The following is a 23033-nucleotide window of genomic DNA, read 5'->3' as shown; positions in this document are numbered from 1 at the left end:
TACAATGGAAAGTATTTGCATTGCAAATGCTAGTAATATTTGAGAAGATGGTGCAGATCTTTGATGAGCAGCATTTAAAGCCGTATTAAATTCACCAATCAGGCAAATGTTTGTAGCTTTGCTCATAAATTTCTGAATCAGACCTTAAAAAGACCTTATGTGATCTTATTTGTAATCCATAAGAACTGCCTTTCAAATATTATGTTATGTTAATGTTATGCAACAAATACTTTTTCTATGTAAGTAAAGCAGCAATTAGCAATGTTCACATGACATGTTTTATCCAATATGCACCAACCTGACAGATGTTTTGATTTGCATTTCAGTGATTATCATCAATCCATCATGGGAGATCAACCTGTGCAGGCGCCGGTGCAGTCACCAAGTTCTACAAGACTGCCATTTCGTGACATCACAAGCACGCCAAGAGTGCCTACTATACCAAGAGTGCCAGTTACACCTGTAGTCACTTCCACACCAACACTGGAAACTACTCCCACTAAGAAGGTGTTTGTAAACTGTTTTATTTGTGGCAAGTCATCAAGTGGGAAGCTGAGGAATGTGTGCCCTAACTCTGCCCTGCCAACATCGAGTCCAATTGTAACTGCTGTGGAAGAAGTGTTTTGCGTTACCTTCAGCTCTCACAATGTTACTGGTTTAAAGATATGTACTAGTTGCAAGAACAAGATCGACAACATAGTGACATTCAAACAAAAGGTTAAAGCAGCATTAACAAAGCATACTACAGATGAAATAGTAACACCACTGACAAGTACACCATACAATTCTGATGCTGCCAGAAAAGAGAGGTCCCATCCCATTACATTCACACCATCCAAGCAAGATGGCAAGAAAACTGTAACCAACTCCAGAAGTCAATTGGACCTTTCTGTGATCCCTATCCAGAGTGATCATGCATATGCAGAAACCTCAAGTGTTGCCTCCATGTCAAGATTGCAAAGTTGTGTCAGGTTGCAGGAATACGTTGACTCCATCCCCATGCCACCTGAAGAGACTGCCCTACTGGGCCGTGCCCTGACATCTCCACACATCACCACCAGAGACTTTGCTGGCTTGATAAATGACAAATGCCCAGCTCTTATTGAAGTCAATAGAAGCTGCTATTATCAACAACGTCACTCAATAGCATCACATCCTCTGCTCCCTCACTGTACAACCAGGCCCTTCCATACTCAGAACATTTGCCAATCCAGAAGACTTAACCAAGAAGGATATCATTGGGGAAGCTTTGATGGAGTTCAAACGGACAATGCCATTCCCATTCGATCTGTTCATGACCCTGGCCAATCCACCTGACTGTAACAAGCCATATGCACACTACACAGTTGCCACGATGTATGGCATGGCAATGCACAGTAGAAATGTGCAGCTATGTGCCATTCAGAAGATGAACACTGCTGCTGCAGTCAGGCTGCATGCCAATAATGACCTTCTCCAGATCCTCAACAAAGTTGGCATAACCCTATCAGCAGGAGCAAAACTGAACTTTCTTGAGCAACTAGGACAAATGGAGTCAGTTGGTATATGACAGATTTTCCAAATCCTAAAAATGACACTTTATGTGGAAAATCAGCCTACAACATTGTAGTATTAACATTCTACATAGTAATAATAATCATAACATAGACATATTAAACTACCCTTCAGAATCTCATTGATATCAGTCATATACAAATGTATACGTATAGCAATTGCTATAATTATAAACATGAAGGGCCATTCAAATATTACGTAACTCCAGCGATACACTCCTAACTTTCACAATGCCCAATGCAAGAAATTGGTTACGTATCATTGCAGTAGTGTATGTATAATACATATGATTATGAGTGGGGGAAATCATTAGGATTTTCCTGGTGAAAATGAAATCAAAGTAAATGCCTACCTTAGTGGTGCAGCTTATCTAAAATTTCCATAAAAATTGTTCACTTTGTGATAAAAGCATGGAATTTAGCACACATATTCTAATTAACTGCTGTTTATTTTCAGATATGGAGCCATCCTGACCTCTAATGAGCTACAGAGGCCAATAAAGAATTACACAGAAGTCAAAATTAAAAAATGCTCTAATTATGTTGACAACTATACCACATTATTTGTCTGATCATAATGATTCCTTAAAGGTACAGTTTGGACTATCTATGACTGAATTCCATGGAGTTATGGGGTAAAAACAGCAAAAATGGTGACAAAGGTCAGTTTCAGTTTGTACAGGGGTCAAGTTGCTGCAGTTTTGGTTAAAAAAAAAAAAAAAAAATGATGCAATTATTGGTTGAGTTGATAGTAAGTTCCTTCGGCTGCTCCCTTGTTTGTACTTGGGGTCGCCACAGCAAATCCGAGGTGGATCTGCATGTGATTGGCACAAGTTTTACCGCCGGATGCCCTTCCTGACGCAACTCCACATTATATGGAGAAATGTGGCAGGGGTGGGATTTGAACCTGGAACCTTCTGAACTGAACCAAGCGCATTAACACTTGGCCACCACCCCTGCTATTGGTGAGTTAATAGCATTTTAAAAGGAATAGTTTACACCAATCTGTCATGCTTCGTTAGCATGTTACGGGGTAACATATGTCCTATGTCAATCCAATGGACGTTGACCTTGTTTGCCCTTTACCTTGGGAGACCAAGCATTCAACACAGTCAAACTATTCCATTTATTAATCCTTTTATTTCAACCAATAATTTTCATCACTTTATTACCAAATTTGGAGCAACTTTAACTTTTGACCCCTGTACAAACTGAAACTGACCTCTGTCACCATTTTTGCAGTTTTTACCCCATAACTCCAGAACATTCAGCATAGATCATCCAAACTATACCTTTTTGGAATCATTATGATCAGACAAATAATTTGGTATCGTTTAACATGATTGGAGCATTTTTAAATTTTGACCCCTGTAGCTCATTAGAGGTCAGCTCCAGGATGGCTCCATATCTGAAAATAAACATTAGTTAATTTAGAATATGTGTGCCAAATTCCATGCTTTGTATCACAAAATGAACAATTGTTTTGCTATGCTGCCACACTATTCTGTGGGCAACATGCAAAACGTGTCTCTTCCAGATAGAGCTCTTTCAGTGCAGCTTCTTGTTCTGACTTTAACACAAAGTTAACACCCAAGTTTTTCATCGCCAACTGTAAATGGTCCTCAAAACATTCCAAACATATATTTCTGAACTCTTCCGCATCAAACTCCATTGTGTCAGGTAACCCGAACGTGATGACAGCTGCAACTGCTTAATGCTAACTTAACATTGAAAATGCCATAGACATGCTAACGCATTAACATCGTGATCCGGATCACCACTAAAATTTAATCACTTGTTCCTCTTATCATTTCCAACCACTCCACCAAATTGAATCAAAATCCGTTCAAACTTTTTGAGTTATCCTGCTGGACAGATAGACAAACAAACGCGACACGAAAACATAACCTCCTTGGCAGAGGTAACAAATGCACCCGAACGTGATGACAGCTGCAACTGCTTAATGCTAACTTTTAACATTGAAAATGCCATAGACATGCTAATGCGTTAGCATCGTGATCCGGATCGTGATCCGGATCACCACTAAAATTGAATCACTTGTTCCTCTTGTCATTTCCAACCACTCCACAAAATTTCATCAAAATCCGTTCAAAACTTTTTGAGTTATCCTGCTGACAGACAGAGGACTAACCCTAAACAAAAATACATTTAAGAAATATTACAATTTGAAAACAAATGCACCCAAACGTGATGACAGCTGCAACTGCTTAATGCTAACTTTTAACATTGAAAATGCCATAGACATGCTAATGCATTAGCATCGGGATCCGGATTGTGATCCGGATCACCACTAAAATTGAATCACTTGTTCCTCTTGTCATTTCCAACCACTCCACAAAATTTCATCAAAATCCCTTCAAAACTTTTTGAGTTATCCTGCTGACAGACAGACAAACAAACAAACAAAATTCCCCCTATCCCGCAATGGTGAAGAATCCTTTAAAAAAATTCCTGGTTCCGGATCGTGATCCGGATCACCACTAAAATTTAATCACTTCTTCCTCTTGTCATTTCCAACCACTCCACAAAATTTCATCAAATCCGTTCAAAACTTTTGAGTTATCCTGCTGACAGAGGGCTAACCCTAAACAAAAATAAATTTAAGAAATATTACAATTTGAAATCAAATGCACCCGAACGTGATGACAGCTGCAACTGCTTAATGCTAACTTTTAACATTGAAAATGCCATAGACATGCTAACGCATTAGCATCGTGATCCGGATCACCGCTAAAATTTAATCACTTGTTCCTCTTATTTCCAACCACTCCACAAAATTTCATCAAAATCCGTTCAAAGCTTCTTGAGTTATCCTGCTGACAGACAGACAGACAGACAAACAAACAAATGCGACCGAAAACATAACCTCCTTGGCGGAGGTAACTAAGACGTTTGAAAAGAATTCACCCCCGTACAAATGTCATAGAGGCAGAAACTGTTGAAAGAGACCAAACCGTTTTTTTGTACCAGGCTGCAAACGTTTATTTCTGCTCTAAACATTGGACATTTTAACACGGAGTCCTATGGGTAAGTGCTCTGTTTTGAAGCCAGTCTCAAGCGGCCAATCAAGGTACTACACTTCCGCTTCTACCTCCGGTTGTCGCTCGCTTAGGATCCGCCCCTTCATTCTGTAACCTATGAATTTCTGGTTTGAGCGTGACGTCATTATCGATGACTTTGCGATTGGTCTGACTCAGAAAACAGCCAATTTCCGCGCTTTTAGCGGCGAAACAGTGGCGGGAATCGTCACCTAGGGACCTGCTGTGAAGAAGTAAGTGTTTAGATGTGTATAACGTCGTTAGAAACACGTCGGGAGCTGACAGCCGTGTGTATTCCAACATTAGGTTGCCGGTACATGATGCTTTTAAGTGTTGTAACGCTGCTAGCATGGTCCTTTAGCCCAACATGGTAGTAAAATTAAACGCAGGAATACCAACGTTTTAAAAGAAGCAATTCGGCTGTATTAATCGGTGTTGCAAGTTAGAATGTAACTAAGTACAGCACATAGACGTAGTCCGTGTGTTAGCTAATCAGCAGGCTAACGTCTGTGCAGTAAGCTTGGGGGCATTTCTGAAAAATGCAGGAATAAAATCCAGTTAATGTAATGATATGATCGCAATTCTCTCCAGTCACCGAAAAAAGATTCTTGCAGTTTAAACCACGTGGTAGTCCATGTACCTACAGCCAATTTGGGCTTAAATTACAATACTAAGGGAGCAAAACAGCACATCCAGTCCAGCCTCATGGCCCGTAGAGATTGCGTTATAAACCTCCCCCAAGAGGTGACGCACACACTCAAATAACACTTTTCTTTTTTTCTCTAAATCGGTTTTGGGCACTAAATTTAGCAATAAAGCTTTGAGCGACTGATTTGGGAAACCTGATCACCTATTCCTTGGGAAACCTTGTAGCCTACTCAATATATGATCAAAGTCTCATGGTTGTGAGACTTGGATGCAGTAAGACAGGTAGCAGCCAAGATCCTAAAGACTTCACCTTGCATTCCCCTCCAAAGATATCGGTGTTGCTAAATGCCTCTGTCCAGCGACCTGATGGCTCTAAAAGCTCTTCCCCCAGGCACCTCTCAGTCTCAAAGGCTGAGGACCCAGAGACATGACTGTCACTGCTGACATAACTGAATGTCTCTACAAGGTCAACACTTCACCACATATAGATACAGATACACTTCTGATGGCTGAGTCTAGGAAGTCATTAAAATTAGCACAAAAGCAGACAGAATTATGTAGGCATTTTCCAGTGTCAAAATGCATGCAGGTCTCGTGAAAAGTGCTGATACAGAAATTTTATTGAGACCTGGTTTCTACTGACAACAGGTTATGTGACATTGGTTTCTTGCACTGCAGTTGGAATTCAGGCCCCTACCTCGTGTTAATTTATTGGCATGGGATTTTGTTGCATTGAACGATTGCTTCATTATTAAGTTGTATGTATACTGCTGTCATCAACGTTATGCACGTTGATGCATACTTGCTAAACTGAGACAACAATTTGTTTACTCCTCTTGTGTAATACGGCTCTTGCCTCCAGTATTATACTAATTTACTTGTAAAACCACTTTCAGACATGGAAAATAAAAGACGCAACACTGGCCCTGTCACGGGTGGTGGCTCGCAGGCAAAGAGAGGTCGAACAGGTGGTGAATGGGAGGACAGCCCATCATTTGAAGAGGAATTGTCCATGTTTGACGAGGCAGAAATGGAGATCGAGGATATGGATGGGCAGGCAGGACATGACGTTATCCCTGTAGGTGAGTGATAGAAAACTAATGCTTCATTGCAGAAGAAGATGCAAGATTGAGCCTTTTGCGAAGTGTGGTTCATTTATCTGTGCCGGGTAATTCTTTGGTAAAGGAAGGTACATTCAGAGCAACTTTTGGTAATGTTGTTAGCTCCCACACATGTCTAGTCATGAAGACTAGAAAGAAACCTGTCCTATCCTGGGAGGATCAGCCCAATCAAGCCTTGTAGTGCACCAGAAAATTGAAAGAATCTTTCAGATGGTGATACAAGCACCAAACTCAGCACAAATACTCCTTAGACATTACTCTTCTGAAAAAGCGGACAGGCCACTTGAATTTTCAGTTGGGGCCAGAGTAACACGCATCATAGAATCCAATGGACGTTGACAATGTTTGACTTTTACTTTGGACAGTAAACATTCAGCACAATTAAAACTAATCCATTTATTAATCCTAACCAATAATTTGCATTACTTTTTACCAAAATTGGAGCAACTTTAACTTTTGACCCCTGTACAAACTGATATTGACCTTTGCCACCATTTTTGCTGTTTTTACCCAAAGCTACACAGAATTCAGTGATATTCCAAATTATACATTTTTAGAATCTTTATGGTCGGACAAGTAATGTGGTATACATTTCAATATGATTGGAGCATTGTTAAATTGTGACCCCTGTGTACTTCTTCACTGATCCCTACCTGGCCGCCAATTGAAAATTCAAGTGGCCTGCCAGCTTTAAAAAAAAAAAAAAAAGTCTAGGGTATTTCTGCAGAAGTTGGTGCTTGTATCACCATTTGAAAGATTCCTCTGTAAATATTCTGTTATCTATTATTGTAGATTCGAAATTAAGTAAAAGCACACAGTTGTCACCAATGTGGTCTGAGCAGTGAGGGGCTGAATAAAGCTACCAAACTGAGGTCAAGTCAATGCATTCTGTGCAAAATTGTGATATTTCCATGATTCTTTCGAGTAATAGAACTCAAAATGTTTCACATGATGGTGTCCAATTATTGTTGCTTGCACCATCAAGATTATTTGCAGATCTGCCTGAATTATAATGGGGACGATCAAGAGATAAATTTGATTTGAGGAAATTCTGTTGTAAAAGCGTTACTGATTAACACTGGATTTTTCCACAAGCATTCTCTATCATCAAATAATTATTTACTTAACAAGAGCAACACTTATCATAACTCGTACCTCCATTAAGGGTCCAGTCCACAGACGTGCCTAACAAACAAGCAGACTGGCCTCTTGTTCGAGCCGTATTGCTGGGATGTGGGAACAAAACTCACCAATGCTGTAGATCCAGATGTCATGAAACTCATTATGCATTTTTAATTCATGTATTACTCATATCATTGGCTTTCTTTTGTTTGTTTTTTTGTTTTGTTTTTTAAGACTCATATTCTGCAACGTGAGAAACTTGAACAGATATCAGTCCCAACAAACGATCGCAAACAGCTGAACTGATATTTCAGTATTGACTTTAGTAAATATGTTGTATTTAACTTTATATCATTCATCCATTTTCCATACCTGCATACTCCAACTCTAGCGTGACAGGGGCCTGGAGCCTATCACAGCAGTCATAGGGTGTGAGAACTTTACATAATGAGTAATGAAATTCTCAATAAATGGCAACTACAGAACATTTTTTTAAATGATTACCCCAGCAAATTACAATAATTCTGGGTGTTCCGTTTCTGATAAAACTAAAAAAAAAAAAATTCTTAGCTGTATTCATGAAAAATAGAGTTTTTACACAGCATCTTTGTTCTTTCAGGTGACTTCTTCTCAACAGACCTTAACCCTCGCTGGCGACGTCCTCATGCTCCTTTGCTGGACCCATCTTCTGATAGTTTGGTGTTTCAACAGATTGACCTTGACTATTATTTAGGTAATTACAATATTCAATATTCAGGCTGCTCTATTTTCATAATAACACTTTTCAGATATAAAACCCACATCATTTTATTGCAGCTGCTTTGGTACTTGTATTGAAATTCTAACTTGAGAAATCAATCAGCTGTTACTGCTTTATTTAAGAAGGAAAGGTATCTTGGAGTTATTTTCCTGTTTTGTATTGTGTAGGAGTGCCAGTGGATGGGATGCCTGGCCAGCTACAGGGAACAGTCCCAATCATTCGGATGTTTGGCGTAACAGAGACTGGCAACAGTGTGTGCTGCCATGTTCATGGTTTTGCTCCTTACTTTTACGTTCCTGCACCAAGTGGTAAGGTCTTTGTTTTACACCTTAGACATTTTTGTTGGTACATTACTTATATGACTGTTTGTTTTTTCTTTCCTTACACATTAAGTTTACACAAACCCAGGGGTCTTGTTCAGAAACAAGATCCTGAAATTTGCCAGGAATTGTGTTGTAGACAAAAATGCTCACAGGAGGAGGTGTTCTATATCTGAGGTTCTATTTCTTGAGTACCATCCAGAGGATTTGTAGTGCATAGCTTGGTCATAATTGTGGGATGTATACAAAGTCTAGAAAACAGGCTGAGGTGGTGCTGAGGGTAGACAGGGAGGCATTTGCAGCAGGGATCTGAGAAGGAGACAGACCATCTCTTGTCAAGTGTCCCTCAGCCTGCTCACAGAGAATTCAAAGCACTGTGTTCCTCCTGACTAGAGGGCTGGGTTTGGGTCCCACCTGGCCCCACGGGACCCAGTGCAAATCTTGCAGGAGCGGGCGGTCAGAATCTCGCTGTGAGTGGGAGAAGGCAGCTAAAAATAAACTGTGGGAACAGAAGCGACAAGATGACTCAACATAGAATAGAATAGTGTAAAGTATGCATGTCCACACTCTACTTTTTTCTTAAATAATTTAACAGGAGGAGAGGACATTACAGGTGCAAACAGAGAGAGACACAGCAGAGCGCAGCGAGTCTGTGCCTCTCTCTGTGTCACAGTGCAGCAAGTTAACTGAGCTGTCACATGAAACTGTCTTTAAATGGAAAACAACTAAATAATAATGCTATTCCTGATCAGTGCGTCAAAAGACATACAGGCCAGGGATTCAACGAAACAAACAATCCCATGAATTTCTTTCTTAATAGCCTAAATGATGTTTTCTCCCGCGGGACGGGAGAATACACAAAATCATTGCATCTCTATTTTTGTGGGCTCAGTGTTTTCAGGGTGCGGGCGGGACTATAACACACATGGTGCAGGCAGGAATGGTCATAATTTCAGCAGGAGCGGGAAGAAGAATATAGTCCTGCGCATGGCTCTCCTCCAGACCATATCTCACTGTGGTCACAGTAAGTGATGGTATGTACCCGACACGCGGCTATGCTGTAATGTCCCTTTGGGCCAGCTACTTTGTGCAGTTGTATAAGGCAAAGCTACTTCTCAAGTTGTTGAACATCAGTTGTGCCAGAGTTCTGAAGGCTGATCTGCTAGTAAATTGTAAACCACAAATCTGAGTGAGATTGATAATGTGGTGAAGTGGCTGAGGGTGAGTGAGATCTGTGGTGTTGGAGCTGCATGTCTTCAGGCAGGTGGAGATACTGTTGCCTTGGCTTTCAGTAGCTTCCTGGACTTGGTTGTCAGAAGTGTATCTCCATGCGGAGAAATTGTATAGTGATTCAGGACATCTTATGGATTCAAGAGGTTGCTGGACAGAGGTGATGCAGACTGCAGGAGAACAAAGGTGCAAGTCTTTAAGGTTCTGGTGTGTCCAGCCTTACTGTGTAATGTGAGACTTGGAATTTGAACAGTAACGTAAGGGGAGGGAGGACTGGATGTTTTTGGGACCAGGTCACTCTGGAGAATCCTGCAGTACAGCTTGAATGAATTTGTATCAAATAAACGGTTACTTTGTGTGATTCAGATAAGGCATATGACTTGTAGTGTGATGAAACGCCACCTAGAGCATTTCAGCGTGTGCCACATCTCTGCGCATATTCTAGTGTACAGCTGAGTTGGGGTTGAGGACCCCAGCAAATGGAAAAGGGCAAGAAGACTCCTACTTATCACCTTGCTTCAGGAGATAGGTGCCTATTTTTGGGCAATGGGTATGGATCGGTTGTCATCCTAGGTGTTTTGTCATTGGGAAACTTTAATTCAGTTTTTGTTTGGGTCTGTGCCTGCAAACATGACCTAATTAATTCTTAATAATCCTGCATTGTTTTGTTCTCTCTGCCTCATTTGTAAAGGATTCACGCAGGATAATTTGGGCGAGTTTAAAAAAGAATTGAACGCTACTGTCCTGAAGGATATGCGTTCCAACAAAGCCAACATCTCCGTTACAGTGTTGGCTGTGGATATTACCCGCAAAGAGAGTGAGTACAAGAGGTATTTGTAAATGAGTCCAAAAATACACTTTTATTGAAGTATTGTGAGCCAAGAAGACACAGCCTTGTTAAAATTACTTTTTAAAATTATATCACATTTATGAAAGTACACTCACTGTTTTTTTTTCTGGTTTCAGTTTTCTTGCATTTATTCATTAAATTTTTTTCCCTCATGTCCTAAGGCATGTATGGCTATCATGGAAAACGCATTCTGGACTTTCTACGAATAACCATGGCGACGCCTCGTCTCATTGCCCCAGCAAAGAGATTGCTGGAGCAAGGCTTTAAGTTTGGATCTTTTCCCACCCATTGTTACCAATCCTATGAGGCCAACATAGATTTTGAAATCAGGTATGTGTTTCTAGAATCCTGTAAAAATAAGGGTGATTTGATGACTAGATGTCAGACAGAAGCATCAAGCTTTGAATTACAGTGTGAAACAACCTCACAAGCGTCTGTGTTTTCAGGTTTATGGTGGACAGCGATGTAGTGGGATGTTGTTGGATCGAGCTTCCCAAAGACAAATACAGACTGCGTGAAGAAAGGACCACAGCGAACACAGATTCCCAGTGTCCAGGCAAGGTAGGTTTAGTTTATGTGTTGTATGGTGCCAACTGTCATTGTTCTGGAGGATTTTTGAGACCTTGTTTGTACAGCACCAGCTGCTTAGCCTCTAGGCCTGCAGATTAGTTGCTCTAAAACGTCGTGGACAGGAGTCCGCCTCATACAGACTTTATTCTGTCAGTGGTTTTGCATTGACATGGTTGTTCCCGTTGCTCCAGTCAGCGACATAAAAATGCTGTTTGTCCGTCCGTCCGTGTGTGCTTCCGAGCTAAGACGATCTTTCCACAGCTTGAGTGCAGGGATACGTCTTGAGGATTTTTATTGACCGAAGATGACCGATGTAATTTTCAAGGTCACAGAGCGCAAAAAAAAAAAAGGCAGTCCTTGGAATATTTTTTCCATAGCTTGGGTGCATGGACACCAACTTTGCACCATACGAGGTCTGTTAGAGAAGTATCCGACCTTTTTATTTTTTTCAAAAGCCTGATGGATTTGAATTGTGTGCTTGCATGAGCCAACCTTGAACCTTCGTGCGCATGCGTGATTTTTTTCACACCTGTTGGTTGCGTCATTTGCTTGTAAACAGCCTTTTGTGTGGATGGGTGGAGTCTCTCGTCTATCCCTCTCTCTCTATCTCTCTCTGTCTCTTTCTATATCTCTCTATCTCTCCTCTGTCTCTCTCTATATCTCTCCTCTCTCTCTGTCTCTCCCTCTCTGTGAGGGAACGAGAGTCTCTTCACTCTCACACTGTATTTGAGCAAACTTTGGAAACATGAAGGCTTTTAACTATAAAATAAAGCCTATAAATGAATTTCTGGAGCTATGCAAGCAGAAGCAGCACTTTTTATCTGAAGACTTGAGTTTTGACGGAGTTTTTTTCCGCTATGGTCGTTGAGCTGCAGCGCTGCTTGGCTCTTTGCGGGGGGGGGGGGGGGGGGCAGTTCAGCACAAACAGCCTGGCTGGATTTTAAAAAACTACCTGAGAGCAGAGGAAAGTGTGACGGCGCTGTCAGAACACTGATGGTGCGGCGCCGTTGTTCCATTGTCTGGGGAGAACCCTGTGATATGTTTCCGATTGTCTGCTGCGTGGAGAGTGGCGGGAAAACTGAAGATGCTTTCACGCAAGGTGTGAGACAAGACGTGATGTAAATGAGAAAACGACTTGTCTGGTCGGACAACGATTTAGAGCTGTTGCTTGTCTGATCACATTTTACACTTGTCCCGAACAATCGGACAAGCGTTGATGTCGATGGTAGAAAGTACTTGCAATAAGTTTCTACAGGTTGACTGCTGGGACACCAATTTGCACCACTTATAGACATCTTGGAGGTTCAAAGATGAGTAACCATGACCTTCTTTCCAAGATCACAGCAAAAAAATAAATACCGTACTCACAATAACTTTCCAAAGGGTGAGTGCAGGGCCACTAAATTTGCTCCACTTACGTATTACATGGAAGTCTTAGGGGAGTTTTACATACCAGATGAACATTCTATTACTGCACTTTGGCAGGATTTCACAAAACCATCTCATCATCATGGCAACAAACCCAAACTTATATTCACTTTGCTGCCATTGTCATCTGCCAAGACCCCTTTGCTGTGCCTACAAAGGCCACTTTTTCAGTGCTTATTAACTTGAGGAACTACCAAACTAACTGCCCATTATTTGCCTGCACACTTGGCCATTAAAGCAGACATCCATCAGAAGAAGGACATCTCAGTCAGTGAGCGATAGGGGAGTCTTTAGAACATAATTCCATTTTTTTTCTTCTGTTTGTCATCCAGGTGTCCTTGTGTCAGTATGAGGTGGATGTGGGCTGGACAGATCTAATAAGTCACCCTGCAGAGGGAGAGTGGCAACGGATTGCACCGCTCAGAGTCCTCAGCTTTGACATTGAATGTGCTGGAAGAAAAGGTTGATATATATATTTGGGTGGTGGGGTGGGGGTCATCTTTAATGTGTTCACAGTATGGCTAGGCAGGTACAGTCTAACCCAGATATATGTTTTCCAAATTTCCAGGGATCTTTCCTGAAGCAGACAAAGATCCCGTGATTCAAATCGCATCTATGGTGCAGCGGCAGGGTGAGACTGAACCCTTCATTCGCACTGTGTTCACCCTCCAGTCCTGCTCCAGCATCGTAGGCTCTCAGATATTGTGCTTCACACAAGAGAAAAAACTGCTCCAGGTATGAACGTGATTTTCATTTTCACAGTTTTTTGTCTTCCGTATACTGAGAGGGTTTGTTATAATTTGCTGCATTATTGTGCGTGTGTGTGTGTGCAGAGCTGGGCAGAGTTTTTGAGGACAGTGGATCCAGACATCATCACTGGATATAACATCCAAAACTTTGACTTTCCGTACTTACTGAACAGGGCAGCTCATTTAAAGGTAGGATGGAATCATGTTCAACACTTCGCACTCACAGGTGCCAAAGCACTGGCACTTACTGTTGCAGACATCAGCTTACATCTGCATGGCAAAAAGGTTTCAAATGGAACTTCCTCTTACTGGAAATATTTTGTTGTGTATAAGTTAAAATGCAGTCAACCACAGACACTCATTATTTGAAAGTTGACATGATGGGGGTGAAGCGCTCTCTTAAAGGTGGATGTTGTCACATTTCTATCTGATGCCTGCAACTCTTTCATCAGTTCTTTATTTGTGATCCCCAAGTTCTGTTTGACATTTTGGGGATAAATGTTCATTAACTCTGGGATGTCGTTTTATTTTATTTTTTTCTCAGTGACATGTAACCACAGCTTTGAACCAGAATTTTTTCCCAACTGGTTTGTTCCAAACAGAAACCATATTTTAACATTTCCGTTTATGGGTTCCACCCCAAAATTGACGTTCCCGAACCAGTTAAAACAAAAAAATGTCATTCCCTAACTGGCTAATAATGTTCAATGCCAGCTATGGAACACTGTGTATGCCAGACCTGTATGTGGCGCTGTGTATCTAAAGCAAAGCAGTGTGTTTCATGTATTTTTAAAAGACACAGCACTGTTGCTCTCCTCCTCACAGAGAAGCCTGGGGTACCTGTCCATTGATTGGCTCTGCAACTAAAGCTCCAGTCCTCATGCGACCATTTATACAGTTCCGACTGTTTTTAAAATATTAAAACATTTATGTAACGTCTTAATCTGACCTGTTAACGTCTTTTCAGTCAGATTCATCGTTGCAGCCTCACGAAAAGGCATCCTTCTTTTGGAAGACTATGTCAGGGAAATTCTTTAATTTCTTATTGTGGACATTACTGAAGAAATTCAGCATTTTTGAAGGTGCCTAGGGCTGAAACGATTAGTCGAGTAACTCGAATAACTGGATTACAAAAAATGTTTGAGGCAAATTCTGTGCCTCGTAGCTTCGTTTAATGTCGTTGTACATGTGTCAGGCTTGTGTGTGGTGCTGCAACATCCCAAGAAAAAGAAAAACAAGACTAGAGCATAACAGCTAATCAAATTAGCAGCGATAGCTACAGCTTTCCAGTGTGACACACAGAGTAAAATAAAGCCTTTAAATTGAAAGTGGGTTCACGCTGATCATCTGAAATAGATTTACTGTGCATTTAAAGTGAAGCAGTGTGTTACATGGTCCGCTCGACGTGGAGAGTGACTATTGACCCGGCGGCTGGCTGCTGTCTCTCTCTGCTCGGTGTGAGTCACAGCTCTGTCCCCGGAGTGAGTGAAGAGTAGGACCTCTGATGACAAACAGTAGAAATACAGTCTTTCTTCTGTGTTTCACTTTTTAATTTTCGCTTTTTTTTTTTTTTTTTGCCAACACATGCTTCACAAACACAGTAATTTACACAAAATAATAAATTAAAAAACTGACTGCAAGGCTTGCATGTTCAACCTCCAGTTGAAATGCATCTGCTGAATTACAGAGAAAGTGGGATATAAAAAAAAATCACACAGGGACCCAGTTCACCAACCTTAAAAAAAAAAAAAAAAAAACACAACTTAAAAATGGTTAAATATTACAAGTTGGAGAAAACATAACAGAAAGCCACACGTCCCATCGCCATTTCAGCAAAATGTCAACACTGACGCAGCGACATTGTGCCATGGCTTAGGGAGAGCCCTGGACTATTAATGTTGTTTAAAAATGCAAAAGTACTTTTTATCCAATTACTCGATTAATCACCAGAATAATTGATAGAATACTTAATTACTAAAATAATCGATGGCTGCAGCCCTAAAGGTGTTCCTCAGTGTTTGTCTGCTCCAGGTGTGTTTCTCAGCCTGAACCCGAGAACTCCAGTGCTTTGTTCTGTCAACAACAAGAAAAATAAGTTATTTTAAAAGTTGAAATATATTCCCATCAGCGTTCAGCCATCTGATGTGTCTTCAGCATTCTACTCCTGACGAAAACAAATCTTATTTGATCCACCAAGACAAAAAAAAACATACTAATGATCCGAATAAATGGAGTGTTTTTAAAGAAGTCTCTCGATGTTTGTCTGCTCCGGGTGTATTTCTTAGTGTTAAACACAAGATGCCAGCACTTTGTCCTGCCAACAACAACAACCAAAATAAATGACAGGCAGAAGTGAACCTGCCCGGGTCATTGTGAATGGAAACCTTTTCAAGAACGATCACAGCATTAACTGACTACCATTATTTTAAATAGACAGTTCTGTTACAGAACATTAAAAAAAAAAAATAAAGTGTCTGGTTTATTTTTTGTTCCTAGAAAAATACTAAAAGTTTCTGGTTTTACTTTTCCTTCCACAAAGAGCTCCAAAGCCTTTGATACAGCATCTGTTTAGTGCCAAGCGTTTTCTGTTTTATATAATATATTATACAGTTGCTTGTGCCATCACAAGCACTTTCAAGATGGCTATTAACATATGATTAAATGCAAGAAGGCACTGATTGTTCAGGTAGGCCCTTTAGTTTCCCCACTCAGCTCCATAGTATGCTAATTATTACTCATTCAGAAATACATCAACTTATCATCCTGTTTAACGAATCACTCATCTCAGTAAACTGGTGACCCACTGAAAATCTTAACACGGTGAAGAAAAATTAAAATCTACTTTTAAACTTTTATTTTAAATAACTATATGGAACAAAGTACATATTCTAACTGATTTAACACACATTGTTTGACAAATGTGCAGTTGGGTAGGATGAGTTTGGACTGTTTGAGCTGAGGTGTATGTAAACTTACGCTGACGACCGTAGCTACGGCTAGCACTTGTTCTTCTCACTTGGATCAATAATTTATTCCTCTTGATCTTCCTAAAACTTGTACTCTGTAATTCTTTGTCTTTTCTTTTCAGGTCAATATGTTTCCCTACTTGGGTAGAGTCCGAAACATGAAGTCAGTCCTGCGAGAGTTGAACTTCCAAAGCAAACAAATGGGCCGCAGAGAGAACAAGATCATTAACATGGAGGGCCGGGTACAGTTTGATCTCCTGCAGGTCAGCACGTTGTCTAAACTATCATTCAACTATTGTGATATCTCATCATTACTGTTCAGCAGAGTTTTTCTTGGTAGAAACATCAGCATGACGTGCAGATTATATACAAGTGCAGAAGATATAAAACCTGGAGACAGTCCACTGTACCCTTGATTATATTATAACCTTACCGGTGCTTCTGTGTGCCAGGTGCTGCTCCGGGACTATAAACTGCGCTCATATACACTGAATGCTGTGAGTTTCCACTTTCTGCAAGAACAGAAGGAGGATGTGCAGCACTCCATCATCACTGATCTGCAGGTAGAGCAACTCCAACACTGCTGCATCTAGAAATGAAATAACTATTTAGACATCAACAGATTGGATTAACCTGTCATCAGTATTTTCTAGGTTTCTGTGACATATTAGGTGTAGCATTATGCTAAATTAATTTTACTTCTAAATATTTAAGTTCATTTATCAAATCAGTCTTTGTGTATCATGCATGTCAGCGTACCTCGTATTTGCCTGTTATCTGATTGAAGATTGCTCACTACATGTACTGCAAATACTTTTAAAATAACTGCTTGAAATTACATTAATTTGTATGTTAATACAATTTAACTTCTGCTCCCCCCCCTTTTTTTTCGTGTATCCCCAACCATTTTCTCTACATTAGAATGGCAACGAGCAAACACGTCGTCGTTTGGCCGTGTACTGTCTCAAAGACGCGTATCTGCCGCTGCGCCTGCTGCAGAAGCTGATGTGTGTGATTAACTACATGGAGATGGCCAGAGTGACAGGCGTGCCGCTCACCTACCTGCTGTCAAGAGGCCAGCAGATCAAAGTCGTGTCCCAGCTGCTCAGACAGGTAACGACCTACAGGATGTTACTGCTAGCAGGTATCTGAGCGGAAACGTTAAGAGTTGGTTTGTGTTTAGGCCATGAAGCAGGACCTGGTCATGCCTGTTGTGAAGACAGAAGGAGGAGAAGATTACACTGGAGCCACTGTTATTGAGCCAGAGAAAGGGTGCGTTCACCTGCCGTTTGTCTACAAGTGTCCCCTGTCTCTGCTCTTGAGGCAGATAAGTTGATGTTCCAACTTACCGTGTATTTTTTCTCCTGCATTTTTTTTTTTTTTTGTAGGTACTACAATGTTCCCATTGCCACACTAGATTTTTCCTCCTTGTATCCCTCCATCATGATGGCTCACAATCTTTGTTACACTACATTGCTGCAGAAAGGCTCATTGGAGAAACTGGGGTAAACTATTTATTTATATTGTTTTCTTGAAAATCCACATTCTTTTTGTTTGTTTGTTTTTTATAATTTATTAGATTAGTAATTATCAAAGCTAACTTTTGGGTTAGCTGTGTACCACTGGTATTCAGTAAATAGTAATGCTGCGTTACATTGTATTTGAAAAAAATTGAGCTCCATCTCAGAAAAGTAACAGAATGGCTAGTCAAGTTGGAATTCCAAGTTGGAAACTTGGGCAAGATCCGTGTAGACTGAGCTTGTCGATCTGACATCACAGCCAGGGTTCTCACCAGTGCAGTTGAGCATAGGTGCCCCCTATGCTGTGTTTTGGTCCCCTATGCTGTGATTTAACCAACATGGGGGGGGGGGGGGGGGGGTGCTTTTCTGTGTGTGTTGTTGTGTTTTGTTTTCTTTTTTTAAGGATGGTGCACATTATTTAACATCCCAGTTAGCAACACAAAGTGGCCATCAAAAAGCATGAAATGGTATTTAAAAGGATTCTAAATTATAAAATGTTCTAGCGGATGCCCCCGGACCCTCCTACAATACTCGCGTCTCCAACACTCATTGTGCAGCTATGCTGCCCTAAGTTCCTCGTATGCTGTGAGAACTCTGACAGCAGTATGCCACTGCACACTGTGAGCGGTACACGGAATTACATTTTCATCCATTTTTACTTGTACGGAGTGTTTGATGTCGCGTTTTATGCAGCAAATGTATCTACAGTAAATTCACGGGTACTGACTTAAATTGTGGATCTTGGTGTTGAGGTTAGTACAGCGGTAGGTCTCAAAATCGTGACCATCTCTCTAACATGATGGCTGTAGAAAATAGGAGTTCGATGTCCCAGCCATGCAAACATGACATCCATGGTTTCCCAAGCAGATGCTTTGAAACTCATTTAGATTTGAAGTCGGAAGTTTCAACTCTGAATTACTACCAACTTGCAGCGAAAGGTGGCGTTACCCAGATCAGAGAGTTGCACTAAATAAAAGCATTAATGATAATATGTGTAAGGCATCCCTGTGAGTTAGAATTTGAGTCAGACTCCAGCTGACACCTGTGGACGTATGTGTCCTTCTATTTTAATGTTCATGAAACAGAAATTTTTACTCCATATACTTGATAGTAGAGAAGCTTGAATCTTTCACTGGACTGGGTTGCTTGACGCGAGGACGTTTCGCTTCAAATCGCAGAAGCTTCCTCAGCTAAAATTCTTGCTCTGGTGGTCTGACTTCTGTCTTGACTCTTGTAGAGAAGAATAATCAAGAAGTCACACAAGCTAGAGTTTTAAACCTAACCAGACCCCTCCCCTCGAGAGGCAGACTGCTATAGGCTAGTGACTAAACAATAGCTCTAATTAGCACCTATTGTGCTCTAGTTAGCACCCTCCTAATGACGGGACAGACCCTCTCCTAATGGCTCCCTTGACGACTCTGCTGATGACGTGAATGACTCATTACCATGAACAAACGACTGAAACTGCTTTGACCTGAGTACCCCATTGTAAACAGGGGATAAAGCGTGTCTCAGACCCCCTCCCCGGTTAAGGCTGGATTTCAAACGTTTCACAAAGAATGCCTCCTTGACCCCTCTCTCAATCCATTTCTTCTCTCTGGCTAATATTTTAACTTCCTTGTCCTCAAACGTGTGGTTAGTGTCTTTAAGGTGGAGATGAACTGCAGACTGAGGTCCACTGGCGCCCTCTCTGCGGTGCTGGTATAGCCTTTTGTGTAAAGGTTGCTTAGTCTTAGTCTTATTTAGCAGGAGTAGGGGAAAAACTACAGAGGATCTTCAGACAGCACAAAATCCCAGTTTACTTTAAACCGGTTAACACCTTGAGGCAGAAATTAGTTCACCCTAAGGACAGGATCCCTAGTTACAAACAGAGCAATGTAGTGTATTATATCAGATGTCAGGAAAACTGTAACGAACACTACATAGGTGAGACTAAGCAACATTTACACAAGAGGCTATACCAGCACCGCAGAGAAGGCGCCAGTGGACCTCAGTCTGCAGTTCATCTCCACCTTAAAGACACTAACCACACGTTTGAGGACAAGGAAGTTAAAATATTAGCCAGAGAAAAGAAATGGTTTGAGAGAGGGGTCAAGGAGGCATTCTTTGTGAAACGTTTGAAACCCAGCCTTAACCAGGGAGAGGGTGAGACACGCTTTATCCCCTGTTTACAATGGGGTACTCAGGTCAAAGCAGTTTCAGTCGTTTGTTCATGGTAATGAGTCATTCACGTCACCAGCAGAGTCGTCAAGGGAGCCATTAGGAGAGGGTCCGTCCCATCATTAGGAGGGACAACTGCCCTGTCATTAGGAGGGTGCTAACTAGAGCACAATAGGTGCTAATTAGAGCTATTGTTTAATCACTAGCCTATAACAGTGTGCCTCTCGGTAGGAGGGGTCTGATTAGGTTTAAAACTCCAGCTTGTGTGACTTCTTGATTATTCTTCTCTACAAGAGTCAAGACAGAAGTCAGACCACCAGAGCAAGAATTTTAGCTGAGGAAGCTTCTGCGATTTGAAGCGAAACGTCCTTGCGTCTAGCAACCCAGTCCAGTCGAAGATTCAAGCTTCTCTACTATGGAAACCACCTGGACAACTGAGAGCCTACACAGAAACATCCATATACTTGAATGCATTGACACGCATGCACATTCTTCCAGTTTGATTTATTTACTAGCTTAATTAAGTATTCAGAATAATAGCATGCGGTTAACTCACGGTGTACTATACATGTACAAACGCATTTTGAGTTCATTGAGCTAATGAAGCTGTTGTGTGTTTGTAGTTTGACACCAGAGGACTTCATTAAGACTCCAACAGGTGATCATTTTGTGAAGAGCTCTGTGCGGAAAGGACTTCTGCCTGAGATACTGGAGAATCTGCTGTCTGCCAGAAAGAGGTTTAAATCACTTCAAATAACTCACCAGAAAATATTAATAATGATTGAATGGTAGTGACTGTAAATGGCAGGAAATCCAGTTGTGATTTTGATTTAAACTCTTTTTGTCAACACTGCCCTCAAGTTGTGTTCTCTACATGTAGCATTGTTAGTTTATTCATTGTTTTTAGCCGTTCTTGCTCTGTGATTGGCTCAGTTACAACTTGGAGCATCTGATTTCACCAAGTGGCTCTCACTTGGTCGCATTTTACATCAAGTCCTCCTGAGCAGGTGCACACAGGTCAAGAAACCCCACCACCACCCACCTTGGTCCCACCTGTACTGAACTTGGGACAGCCCAGCATAACCTGTTGTATATTCCAGTGTCGCAGACCAAGCCCCCCCCCCCCCCCCCCCCCAAAAAAAATTGGTCCCCCTTGCCTTCACTGCGCGTGCGTCATTTCTGAGCATCACCAGCAATTCAGTGATTATCGCCTTGTTTCTGCTTAAAACTGCACTCCAGTCATAATCTATGTCAGCGACAGATATCTGAAGCTTTTGTAAAACAATCATTTCCACATAAATTCAGTATTATTTTATAATAAAAGACAGTGGACCTATCAGAGTGCACAGCAGGTGCTGCAGCGCCTACGTCAGTAATGTCTCACCAATTACCGCCTCATTTTCTGCTTAAAATGGCCTTGTTTCTGCCAAAAAAACTGATTTAAGAATGATTTAAGAGGTTTTACCTTGTCATCTGATGGTTAATAATCCATTTGATCGCTTTGGGTGTAGAGAGTCTGTCTCAGAGGTGCTGCTGTGGTCCCAAATGACACATGCGCAGTGAAGGCAGGGCGGACCAATTTTTAGGGGAGGGCTGTTCGGTCTGTGACACCAGATGAAACCACTTTGGGAAAACTTGTACTCTATTCGGGATAACTTGTGGTAACTCTTTATGTGCCCGGTGTGAAAATTGGACACCAAGTTACACCAAGCCAAAGCAGTCAGGTGTCTGACCGAGATTCTGAAAATTTTGAACAAGTTCAAAACTGGTAGATGTTTGTCCATCCTTTTCTGACTTGTTACTTGTCTTGACCGTTTATGAGCCATGTCATGTCGCCACTTGGGGAAACCTCAATAAAATTCCCGGACAGGTGTGAGCGCTGCTTTTGCTGGTTGATGTGACTAGTGCTTTTATTTGTTGTTGTATGGATTTAAGATTAACCAAGCAAACAAAAGAACCCATAATAATAATACCACTAAGATGGTAGAAGTTGGACACACATTTGTCTTATACATCAGTTGCTTTCTGCTCAGGTGGTTGTCTTACTGTTTGTCACAGGGCCAAGGCAGAGCTAAAGAAAGAAACGGACCCTTTTAAGAAGCAGGTGCTGGATGGCCGACAGCTGGCTCTCAAAATCAGTGCAAACTCTGTCTATGGCTTTACGGGGGCTCAGGTGGGAAAGCTACCCTGTTTAGAAATCTCTCAGGTGAGTGAGTGATTCTGAGTGTCAAGCAGGTACTCAAAGTTGAGAACAAATTCACCTATTAGATGTCAAATACATGTAGCTGAGTTGAAAGTGTTAAAATGTGCATGTTTTAGTACAACCTATGTACAAAGCTGTGTCAGTATGTTCACACTGAGGCATGGTACATATGAATCACAACCAACATTTTTTGGTCTCAGAAGTGCATACCATTTGATTACAATGCATTTACAGATTGCTGTAAGATTTATTGATTGATACAAGTTTCTAACCCAGTTGGTTGTGAAGATACTATAACTGAGAAAATGTACTTTTGGACTATAATTTCTCATGACCTTGTTCGTTATGCTCCATATATTAATCACCTGGAGACACTCACCCAAGACATAATACCAAGTTTGATAAAAATCTGCTCTCTCATTTTTTAGTTATTTTGTACGCAGTCTCCCTGCGCTCGTGCCAGTATGCAGTGTTAAAATTAATGACAAACCCATTGTTGAGTATAAAGTAGTTTCTCTGGTTTTGGAGGATATTGGCTCCTTAACCAATGAAGGTTTAAGCTTCACATTGTTTTATTGATGGCTTGGGAGTTAATTATTCTTGTTTTCCCATTTAGAGCGTCACTGGATTTGGAAGGCAGATGATCGAACAAACTAAACAATTAGTGGAGTCACAGTACACCGTTTCTAACGGTTACCCAGCTGATGCCAAGGTGAGGTACAGACTACACATGGCTGCTGTCACCAGTATTACCCCAAACTATTCACTTTGAGG

General features: G+C 41.2%; 1 protein-coding gene across 5 annotated transcripts in view; it reads left to right on the top strand.

Annotated features, from left to right (window-relative positions):
* The window catches only part of pold1 (polymerase (DNA directed), delta 1, catalytic subunit), a 37177-nt gene that overhangs the window by 2448 nt on the left and 11696 nt on the right, over window positions 1-23033 (top strand). For 2 of the 5 annotated variants that reach the window (XM_034190168.1, XM_034190167.1), the window contains exons 2-19: window positions 327-1541; window positions 6157-6342; window positions 8123-8236; window positions 8431-8571; window positions 10505-10630; window positions 10825-10993; window positions 11110-11224; window positions 12994-13123; window positions 13230-13396; window positions 13495-13599; window positions 16499-16639; window positions 16829-16939; window positions 17298-17489; window positions 17560-17648; window positions 17765-17881; window positions 20680-20793; window positions 22115-22262; window positions 22876-22971. In XM_034190168.1, the coding sequence (XP_034046059.1) occupies window positions 1253-1541; window positions 6157-6342; window positions 8123-8236; window positions 8431-8571; window positions 10505-10630; window positions 10825-10993; window positions 11110-11224; window positions 12994-13123; window positions 13230-13396; window positions 13495-13599; window positions 16499-16639; window positions 16829-16939; window positions 17298-17489; window positions 17560-17648; window positions 17765-17881; window positions 20680-20793; window positions 22115-22262; window positions 22876-22971 (2550 nt within the window). In that variant the 5' untranslated portion in view covers window positions 327-1252. Of the gene's footprint in view, window positions 1-326; window positions 1542-4378; window positions 4846-6156; window positions 6343-8122; window positions 8237-8430; window positions 8572-10504; window positions 10631-10824; window positions 10994-11109; window positions 11225-12993; window positions 13124-13229; window positions 13397-13494; window positions 13600-16498; window positions 16640-16828; window positions 16940-17297; window positions 17490-17559; window positions 17649-17764; window positions 17882-20679; window positions 20794-22114; window positions 22263-22875; window positions 22972-23033 lie in introns of those variants that run through there. The other 3 variants (XM_034190169.1, XM_034190171.1, XM_034190170.1) reach the window with 3 other exon arrangements.

This window comes from Thalassophryne amazonica, chromosome 16, assembly GCF_902500255.1.
Source record: "Thalassophryne amazonica chromosome 16, fThaAma1.1, whole genome shotgun sequence".
In the NCBI taxonomy this organism is placed as follows: domain Eukaryota; kingdom Metazoa; phylum Chordata; class Actinopteri; order Batrachoidiformes; family Batrachoididae; genus Thalassophryne; species Thalassophryne amazonica.
The sequence above is the reverse complement of the archived record's forward strand: the minus strand, read 5'-3'. Positions and strand labels throughout refer to the sequence as shown.